The sequence below is a fragment of the Sinocyclocheilus rhinocerous genome, unplaced genomic scaffold (genome assembly GCF_001515625.1).
Source record: "Sinocyclocheilus rhinocerous isolate Xijiao unplaced genomic scaffold, SAMN03320098_v1.1 scaffold1510, whole genome shotgun sequence".
Classification (NCBI taxonomy): Eukaryota; Metazoa; Chordata; class Actinopteri; order Cypriniformes; family Cyprinidae; genus Sinocyclocheilus; species Sinocyclocheilus rhinocerous.
In genome coordinates, this window is record NW_015664185.1 from 627473 (window position 1) to 638212 (window position 10740).

Here is a 10740-nt window from a genome sequence, read left to right on the forward strand (position 1 = left end):
CCGTGTGTGTTTGAGGACACCGACAGCGACTGCACCGTCGACTCGTCCGCCTCGTGCCACTCTGAGCCCCTGATGCGCCACCGCAAGCAGCCGCTCAAGAAGATCATGAAGAAGACCCTGAGCTACGAGCTACCGGCGCGGGACAAAGCTCACGGCTACAGCGGCGTCTACATCCGAGGACTGCAGGTCACCAATAACGTCTGCGTGGAGAAGAAGCTGGAGCGGCCAGACGTCACGAGCCCGGCGCTGTGCCGCAGCCGCAGCATGTCGTCCCCGTCACGCGTTCAGTGCAGACTCAGCGACGGAGATGTCAAGAGACACAGCGGGTGAACGACGCGCAAAACCTCCAGCTTTCAGCCAACAACATTAAGACAGCATATATATGACCCTGGAGCACAAAACCAGTCACAAGTGTCAATTTATTAAAATTGAGATTTATACATCATCTGAAAGCTGAATAAATAAGCTTTCCATTGATGTCTGGTTTGTTAGGATCGGACAATATTTGGCTGAGATACAACTATTTGAAAATCTGGAATCTGAGGGTGCAAAAAAATCTAAATATTGAGAAAATCATCTTTAAAGTTGTCCAAATGAAGTTCTTAGCAATGCATATTACTAATCAAAAATTAAGTTTTGATATATTTACGGTAGGAAATTTACAAAATATCTTCATGGAACATGATCTTTACTTAATATCCTAATGATTTTTGGCAAATCTATAATTTTGACCCATACAATGTATTTTTGGCTATTGCTACAAATATACCCCAGCTCCAGGGTCACAAATATTAGTAATAATAATAAATATTAATAATAATAATGAAATAAAAATTATGATAAATCAAACATAAATAATAATTATTTTATTTGTATTTTTACTGTTGTTCTCTGAATTAAGTATTATTATTAATACTAATAATAATAACAATAATAACAATTATTATTATTATTATTATAATCAACATTATTATTATTAAGAAATGCTCATTTTTATTTTATAATGTCGTATTATTACTATGCTATAATATATTTCTTTGTTTAATTTTTTATAATTAAATAAATAGTTATTTTATTCAATAAAATAAAAGACAAATTTAAATATTGGTAATGATAGTAAATAATGGAGATAATTAAACATAAATAATAGTAGTAGTACTTATTTGTATTTCTACTGTTGTTCTGTTAAAAAAATTAATAAAATTAATAATATATTTTATCAAATACTTGATTTTCTTTAAATATATTTCTATTTATATAAATAATATGTTTAAATGTTATAACTTAATAAAATAACCATAAAATTATTATTATTGTTATTAAATGAAATAATAAAATAACCAAAAAATATTATTTTTATTGTTATCATTATTAAATGTTCAGTTATATTTTACATTATAGTATTATTACTTTAGAAAAACTACTAATGTAAATTTTATTTATTTTATTACATTTTATTAAAATTGATTTAATTTTGCCGAATGAATAATTATAATTTAATAATAATAATAATAATAATAATAATAATAAAGACAGATTTGTGTAGAATTTAATGAATTAATTATTATAATTTAATTTTAAAAATTATGATTGTGATGATGATGATGATAATAATAATAATAAAGACAGCCAAAACTATTAGTAATAATAGTAAATAATAGAGATAATTAAACATAAATAATAGTAATTATTTGTATTTTTTACTGTTATTAACTATTTCATTTTATAAATAAACTCTAATTTTTTTATTTTACAGTATAGTATTACTACTGATATTATTATTGATTTGTTCAATTTTAATAATTTAGTAAAAGTATTAGACTATAAATGTGGCCTGAGACGACTGAAATAATGAGATTTTTATATGGTCTTGTGTATGTTTTTCTCTACATCTTCACGCTAACATTGACTGTAAATGCACATTTTAAAGCTGATTTTAAAACGTCTCATTAGCAAACTCATAACAACTGAATGCCTAGAGACGCATTCTCCGTCAGTACTATGTATCGCTGTATTCATGCTGCATCGCTGCTGTCGCTCGTTTCAGTAAAACCCAGCACATCATGGACGAGATGATCTCCACCGAGAGAGAGTACGTCAGATCCCTCAGCTACATCATCCAGCACTACTTCCCTGAGATGGAGCGACTGGACCTTCCTCAGGACCTCCGAGGGAAGCGCAGCATCATTTTTGGGAATCTGGAGAAGCTGTGTGATTTTCACAGCCAGTATTTCCTGACGGATCTGGAGAGCTGCGCTCATTCACCGCTGTCCATCAGCAGCTGCTTCCTATTTATTTTTTAATAATTAAGTAAAATAAATAATTATTATTTTAAAATACTGCCATTTATTTGAATACGTTTACTTCAAATAAATAATATAAAATTTTTCATTTAATGTAAATAAAATTTGTCGTTATTTAATAATTAAATAAAATAAAACATTTTAAAATTAAATTTTTTGAATAAAACTCCAGACTTTTAAATGATAATGCGTATAATATACAATGGTAGAAATTTGTCAACCGGTAGATATTTTGCTCTTGGTTGCTCTCGATAAATGCTGTTAAAATACATCATAAAATCTTATGAGATTTTGTCCAAAGTGTCCACCTCTATGTGAGATATAAATGTGTTTTTTTCCACGGTTAGGAGGAACAGTTCGGGATGTACGCCCTGTACAGCAAAAACAAGCCGCGCTCAGACGCCCTGTTAACGAGCCACGGAAACAATTTTTTCAAGGTAACCAATGGTGTTTCTCCTCCGTGACGTTATTCACACGAGCTGCTGGACGTTTCTGAATGTTACCTGTGCTCTGCAGAACAAGCAGCTGGAGCTGGGCGATAAGATGGACCTGGCGTCGTACCTGCTGAAGCCCATCCAGAGGATGAGTAAATACGCTCTGCTCCTGAAGGATCTGATCAAGGAGTGCGGTCAGTCTCAGGAGCAGGAGCTCACTGACCTCAGAACAGCGGAGGAGATGGTCAAGTTCCAGCTGCGCCACGGAAACGACCTGCTGGCCATGGACGCCATCCGGGGATGTGACGTAAGCGGAGTTTCCACCTGGCGTCGTACCTGCTGAAGCCCATCCAGAGGATGAGTAAATACGCTCTGCTCCTGAAGGATCTGATCAAGGAGTGCGGTCAGTCTCAGGAGCAGGAGCTCACTGACCTCAGAACAGCGGAGGAGATGGTCAAGTTCCAGCTGCGCCACGGAAACGACCTGCTGGCCATGGACGCCATCCGGGGATGTGACGTAAGCGGAGTTTCCTTTAAATAAAATCATTATTATAATGTTTTTGAATACATTTTATTCAAACAAATAATTTGATTTATTTGTTTATTTGAGAAAATTACATTTAATGTAAATAAAATACATAACCGTTTAATAATTAAATAAAATGAATATTTTTATTTAAAAATAAAAATTTAAATAAATAATTGTTTGTTTGTTTGAGTAAATAACATGTAAAGTAAATAAAATAAATAATTTTGATAATTAAATAAATTGTTTTTTTTATATTATTTTAAAAAATTATTATTTATTTGACTAAATTTCATTCAAATAAATAATTGTATTATTTATTTATTTAAATAACAACGTAAATAAAATAATTTTTATTTAAAAATAATTTATTTTAATAAGTAATTTATAATAATTTGAATACATTTTAATAAAAATTAATAATTGTGTTTGTTTATATATTTGAGTAACTCAAATTTAATGTAAATAACATAAATAGTTATTTAATAATTAAATTAAATAAATAATTGCTTTTTAAAATATTAATTGAATAAATGTTATTCAAATAAATAAATGTATTATTTATTTGTTTGTTTATTTGTTTTAAATAAAATAATAAATAAATATAATAATAAATATAAAAAATAAAAATAAATAACTATTTAATAATTAAATAAGACATAATTAAAAATATAAATATATTTTATTGAAATAAATGTAAACATTTTTAGGTATATAAATAATTAATATTTAAAGCAAATAAAATAAATAATTAAAATTAATTATTATTTTAAGTTTCATTTATTTATTTATTTATTTGTTAGTTTTATTTATTCATTTTATCATTAAATCATATCTCTTTCGTAGTTCCTATTATTTTTAATTATGCATCTTACTGTAATACAATTATTTTTTACTGTATTTCACACAAAAAAAATACTGAGTTAATTTGAATTAGCTTATGTTATCAGTTTGATTTATCTGTTGACATGATTTGATAGAAACTGATATATACTGTATACTGTGTTGTGTTTCTCAGGTCAATCTGAAGGAGCAGGGTCAGCTCCGCTGTCAGGACGAGTTCATCGTTTGGTGCGGACGCAAAAAATACCTGCGTCACGTTTTCCTTTTCGAGGATCTCATCCTCTTCAGCAAGACCAAGAAGATTGAAGGAGGATACGACATCTACATCTACAAACAGTCCTTCAAGGTACAGAATACGAGTCTGGTGTCAGACCGCAGAGTGAGTTTTGTGAGATGAAGAGTGTTTGTTCTCGTCTTAGACGGCTGAGATCGGGATGACGGAGAGCGTGGGAGACAGCGGGCTGCGCTTCGAGATCTGGTTTCGCCGGAGGAAATCACAGGACACCTTCATCCTGCAGGCCGCTTCTGGAGAGGTGAAGAACGCCTGGACCTCCGTCATCGGCAAGATCCTGTGGAGACAAGCCTTACGAAACCGAGGTCAGACAGCAGCACCAAATGCATGACATGAATAAATATGTGACCCAGAATAAATAAGCTTTGTTATGATAGGACAATATTTGGTTTAATGTAAATAACATAAATAGTTATTTAATAATTAAATTAAATAAATAATTGCTTTTTAAAATATTAATTGAATAAATGTTATTCAAATAAATAAATGTATTATTTATTTGTTTGTTTATTTGTTTTAAATAAAATAATAAATAAATATAATAATAAATATAAAAAATAAAAATAAATAACTATTTAATAATTAAATAAGACATAATTAAAAATATAAATATATTTTATTGAAATAAATGTAAACATTTTTAGGTATATAAATAATTAATATTTAAAGCAATATTAAATCATATCTCTTTCGTAGTTCCTATTATTTTTAATTATGCATCTTACTGTAATACAATTATTTTTTACTGTATTTCACACAAAAAAAATACTGAGTTAATTTGAATTAGCTTATGTTATCAGTTTGATTTATCTGTTGACATGATTTGATAGAAACTGATATATACTGTATACTGTGTTGTGTTTCTCAGGTCAATCTGAAGGAGCAGGGTCAGCTCCGCTGTCAGGACGAGTTCATCGTTTGGTGCGGACGCAAAAAATACCTGCGTCACGTTTTCCTTTTCGAGGATCTCATCCTCTTCAGCAAGACCAAGAAGATTGAAGGAGGATACGACATCTACATCTACAAACAGTCCTTCAAGGTACAGAATACGAGTCTGGTGTCAGACCGCAGAGTGAGTTTTGTGAGATGAAGAGTGTTTGTTCTCGTCTTAGACGGCTGAGATCGGGATGACGGAGAGCGTGGGAGACAGCGGGCTGCGCTTCGAGATCTGGTTTCGCCGGAGGAAATCACAGGACACCTTCATCCTGCAGGCCGCTTCTGGAGAGGTGAAGAACGCCTGGACCTCCGTCATCGGCAAGATCCTGTGGAGACAAGCCTTACGAAACCGAGGTGAGACAGCAGCACCCAATGCATTGCATTAAATAAAAAAATCAAATCAAATATAAATAAATAAATAACTGTTCATCTGAGCCGTTTCAGGACTACATACTAAACAAAACAATATTATTATTTTGATTTTTATTAAAGGGGTCCTATTATGCTCTTTTACAAGGTCTTGATTTTGTTTTGGGGGTGTACTAGAACAGGCTCTCATACTAGGTTGTTCGAAAAACACATTATTTTTCACATATTTTACATTATTACAACACCTAAAAGCATAATAGGACCCCTTTAAGTCATGAAAATACGGCAATAATACAATTAATATCTTTAAAAGCCGTGAGTTTTTCTTCACTTCAGCAGCACCAAACTTTACAGTTTTATTCCTGTCTATATTTATTTACTGAGGGGTTTGTTCATATATCATTTATCTAAATTTATATTTTTTTAAAAATCCTAAAAATATGGTTAAAATTTTGAAAGTGTTTTCAATTTATGGAGTAATAAAAAGAGAAATCCAAAATCCCCTCTGGAAAAAACCTTTAACTCTAATGTGACTTTCAATCAATTTATGAGAAATTAATGCTCTTCCTAAACATAATATATATAGATTTTATATTATATTATATTATAGATAAATAGATTAAAATTTTAAAATAATAATAATATTGTTTTATATATAAAATAAATGTAAAAAAAAAATTATATAAATTTAAATAATAATAATATATAATTTAAACAATAATTATATTAAATAGAAAAATAATATTCATTTAATTAAATGTGATCAATATTATTATAATATAAAATATAGATATTATTATCCAAAATCCCCTCTGTGTACATTGTATAATATAGAAAAATAATATATAAAATTATTTATATAATTTTATATTTATACGCATTATGTAGGCATTACCTAAGTAATGCATGGTGAAACAGGATTTGTGAGATTTATGGAGTGATAAAAAGAGAATATCAAGATATTCTATGCAAATTAGTGTATGTTTCATTAGATAATGCCTCATTTGCATATTTAAACATAACATTTCAGAAAATTTGTAATATAATTTTTTTAGCAGTTCTTATTGTAATCAATCATCTGGGTATGTATGGTGATATTTGTTAGATTTTACCCTGTTTACATGTAGTGTCTTGCCTTAAAACACCAAGCACTGTGAATCTTTAACTATATAAAGATCCAGTCAGTTAATAACATTCTCATAAATTCAGCAATTTGGTAATTCAGAGTCTTTTTGACCAATTCATTTAAAAGAACAGGCTCATAAGAGCAATTTGTTTGAGAATCAGAAAGAATTGGCCCATAAGAGTCATATGTTTGTGAATCAGAAAGAATCGGCTCATAAGAGTCATTTGTTTGTGAATCTGAAAGAATCGGCTCATAAGAGTCATATGTTTGTGAATCAGAAATAATTGGCTCATAAGAGTCATATGTTTGAGAATCAGAAAGAATTATTTCGTAAGAGTCATATGTTTATGAATCAGAAAGAATTGGCCCATAAGAGTCATTTGTTTGTAAATCTGAAAGAATCGGCTCATAAGAGTCATATGTTTGTGAATCAGAAATAATTGGCTCATAAGAGTCATATGTTTGAGAATCAGAAAGAATTATTTCGTAAGAGTCATATGTTTGTGAATCAGAAAGAATTGGCTCATAAGAGTCATATGTTTGTGAATCAGAAATAATTGGCTCATAAGAGTCATATTCTTTTCTGGCTGTTGACAGTATTTTCTGATTTATGGAGCAATAAAAAGAGAAATCCAAAATCCCCTCTGGAAAAAACCTTTAACTCTAATGTGACTTTCAATCAATTTATGAGAAATTAATGCTCTTCCTAAACATAATATATATAGATTTTATATTATATTATATTATAGATAAATAGATTAAAATTTTAAAATAATAATAATATTGTTTTATATATAAAATAAATGTAAAAAAAAAATTATATAAATTTAAATAATAATAATATATAATTTAAACAATAATTATATTAAATAGAAAAATAATATTCATTTAATTAAATGTGATCAATATTATTATAATATAAAATATAGATATTATTATCCAAAATCCCCTCTGTGTACATTGTATAATATAGAAAAATAATATATAAAATTATTTATATAATTTTATATTTATACGCATTATGTAGGCATTACCTAAGTAATGCATGGTGAAACAGGATTTGTGAGATTTATGGAGTGATAAAAAGAGAATATCAAGATATTCTATGCAAATTAGTGTATGTTTCATTAGATAATGCCTCATTTGCATATTTAAACATAACATTTCAGAAAATTTGTAATATAATTTTTTTAGCAGTTCTTATTGTAATCAATCATCTGGGTATGTATGGTGATATTTGTTAGATTTTACCCTGTTTACATGTAGTGTCTTGCCTTAAAACACCAAGCACTGTGAATCTTTAACTATATAAAGATCCAGTCAGTTAATAACATTCTCATAAATTCAGCAATTTGGTAATTCAGAGTCTTTTTGACCAATTCATTTAAAAGAACAGGCTCATAAGAGCAATTTGTTTGAGAATCAGAAAGAATTGGCCCATAAGAGTCATATGTTTGTGAATCAGAAAGAATCGGCTCATAAGAGTCATTTGTTTGTGAATCTGAAAGAATCGGCTTATAAGAGTCATATGTTTGTGAATCAGAAATAATTGGCTCATAAGAGTCATATGTTTGAGAATCAGAAAGAATTATTTCGTAAGAGTCATATGTTTATGAATCAGAAAGAATTGGCCCATAAGAGTCATTTGTTTGTAAATCTGAAAGAATCGGCTCATAAGAGTCATTTGTTTGTGAATCTGAAAGAATCGGCTCGTATGAGTCATATGTTTGTGAATCAGAAATAATTGGCTCATAAGAGTCATATGTTTGAGAATCAGAAAGAATTGTTTCGTAAGAGTCATATGTTTGTGAATCAGAAAGAATTGGCTCTTAAGAGTCATATGTTTGTGAATCAAAAAGAATTGGCTCATAAGAGTCATTTGTTTGAGAATCAGAAAGAATCGGCTCATACGAGTCATTTGTTTGTGAATCTGAAAGAATCTGCTCATAAGAGTCATATGTTTGTGAATCAGAAAGAATTGGCTCATAAGAGTCATATGTTTGTGAATCAGAAAGAATCGGTTCATACGAGTCATATGTTTGTGAAGCAGAAAGAATCGGTTCATAAGAGTCATTTGTTTGTGAATCAGACTATGGTGGTTCTGTTTGTTTGTTGTGAAAACATCATCTTTTTATTTAATTGTGTTTAATCAAACTAAAAGCTCACAACTCTGTCATGTGCGTCTCACCGCTGCAGGAAACACTGCTGTCTGTCATTCACAGCTAGTTAAGATTAGTTACTAACCAGTCAAAACAGACAGATGTATGAACAGAAATTCATTTCAGCGCTGCGATCTCACTGACAATGCATTGTGGGCCGTTTTTGTCTCTGTGTTATTATTAGAAGCTGAAAATAATTGGCAGTAGATTTAATAAACCTGCTTATGAAGAAACGCTGTGCTAATAAAGCCTGTGGCATTATTCACTCTAGCTTGTGTTGATGGTTTTATATTGTGTGTGTGTGTGTGTGTGTGTGTGTGTGTGTGTGTGTGTGTGTTTGATCAAATAGATTTCTTAATAGTTATTTATATTATTATTATTATATATAATATATTTAATGTGTAATATAATATGTATAATATATTTTTATTCTATTTATCAGTAATTCTTTATTTACCCTAAACCTAATGGACACAAGACACAGACACACAGTCTGAAATATTTATTAAAGGGTCAGGTAAGATGTCTGCGTCAGCAAGACATTAACATCATCATCTTCATCATCTTCATCTTCAGCCTCATACTGTTTCTCTGGCAGTCTGTCAAACAAATGATGCAGTGGCACAGAAATGATGCACTTCCCCTTTAAAGAAAATAACACACACACACACACACACATATATATATATATATTTATTTTTTTTAAATTTATTTATATATATATTTTTTTTTTTTTATTTATTTATTTATTTTTTTTATTGAACAGTTTGTTCAACCTTTAGACAAAATATTTTTTACAAATCTAAAAAAGTTTGCAAATGTGTTTTATGTTTTGTATCATATTTGATCAAATATGGCCTGTATATTTTGATATAGTGAGAATATAGAACTCGACACTCGAGGAAGAAAAGATTGTCCGTTTAATTTAAAGGCCCAAACTAGAATCAGAGATTGAAGCGATCTGGAAACGCTGCTGATCCTTTCAGAGCCGTGTGTGATCGAGTATTATGTTAGTGTTAGTGTGTGTTTATTAACTTCACTGTCTCACAGTCAAGGGTGTGTGTGTGTGTGTGTGTGAGAGAGAGTGTGTGTGTGTGTGTGTGTGTGAGAGTGAGTGTGAGTGAGTGTGAGTGACTTGTCCACGCCTGTTTCACACAGAGTGTATGCGGTGTGTGTCCATTAACTTTAAGCACGTTTGGATTTGAGGTCAAAATAAGGTATAGGTGGAGGTGTTTTTGTATTTGTGGTATCAGTGCCCTGCAAACACACTTATGTGAAGCACAGTGAGCCCCTGCTGCTTCTGCACCGCACATGAACTGCAGACGCGTGTGTGTGTGTGTGTGTGTGTGTGTGTGAAACAGGCGTTAGGCATTAGAAGCTTTTGAAAATAAAGCATCAAATGAATTAATGTCTGTGTGTAGATTGACAGACACACAGCCAATGTGTGCTTCACACACATCAAAACACAAACACTGTCTTCATTTGTTACATGTTCATTCGGTGCATATTCTGTGCATGAACATCAAATCATCTATGCATATTTTTTAATGTGGAAATTGTCCTGAAATGAGACTGTGAAATACAGAAACAACACAGTATCAAAATATTAATAGAAATATTATTTATTTAGGGCAAAATCTACAGTTAAGTAACTGGTCATAAATGTTCAAATCCCCATTAAAATGTAAACATAAATATATTAAATATGAAAATTATATATATATATATATATAAACAACACAGTATCAATTTA

The 10740-nt window shown here is 30.4% G+C and overlaps 3 protein-coding genes across 3 annotated transcripts in view; all 3 read left to right on the plus strand.

Annotated features, from left to right (window-relative positions):
- The first annotated feature begins 6 nt into the window (after positions 1-6).
- LOC107729806 (pleckstrin homology domain-containing family G member 4B-like) lies at positions 7-2303 on the plus strand. Its single transcript, XM_016540507.1, has 2 exons — positions 7-326; positions 2048-2303. Exons 1-2 carry the CDS (start codon positions 73-75, stop codon positions 2301-2303), a joined length of 510 nt encoding a protein of 169 aa, XP_016395993.1. The 5' UTR covers positions 7-72.
- A 353-nt stretch (positions 2304-2656) lies between these two features.
- LOC107729807 (pleckstrin homology domain-containing family G member 4B-like) lies at positions 2657-5719 on the plus strand. The gene is made up of 6 exons (XM_016540508.1): positions 2657-2740; positions 2820-3044; positions 4281-4451; positions 4525-4722; positions 5266-5436; positions 5510-5719. Exons 1-6 carry the CDS (start codon positions 2666-2668, stop codon positions 5717-5719), a joined length of 1050 nt encoding a protein of 349 aa, XP_016395994.1. The 5' UTR covers positions 2657-2665.
- A 3778-nt stretch (positions 5720-9497) lies between these two features.
- The window catches only part of LOC107729817 (pleckstrin homology domain-containing family G member 4B-like), a 9871-nt gene continuing 8628 nt past the window's right edge, over positions 9498-10740 (plus strand). The window contains exon 1 of the mRNA XM_016540526.1: positions 9498-9504. The gene's annotated coding sequence lies outside the window, so the exon portion shown is untranslated. The remainder of the gene's footprint in view (positions 9505-10740) is intronic.

Excerpts from the sequence above, each read along its gene's own strand:
- LOC107729806 (XM_016540507.1), top strand. The coding sequence starts at position 73 with ATGCGCCACCGCAAGCAGCCGCTCAAGAAGATCATGAAGAAGACCCTG. Across the intron at positions 327-2,047 it reads GATGTCAAGAGACACAGCGG|TAAAACCCAGCACATCATGG; the intron begins GTGAACGACGCG and ends CGCTCGTTTCAG.
- LOC107729807 (XM_016540508.1), top strand. The coding sequence starts at position 2,666 with ATGTACGCCCTGTACAGCAAAAACAAGCCGCGCTCAGACGCCCTGTTA. Across the intron at positions 4,723-5,265 it reads GTCAGACAGCAGCACCAAAT|GTCAATCTGAAGGAGCAGGG; the intron begins GCATGACATGAA and ends TGTGTTTCTCAG. Across the intron at positions 5,437-5,509 it reads TCTACAAACAGTCCTTCAAG|ACGGCTGAGATCGGGATGAC; the intron begins GTACAGAATACG and ends TTCTCGTCTTAG.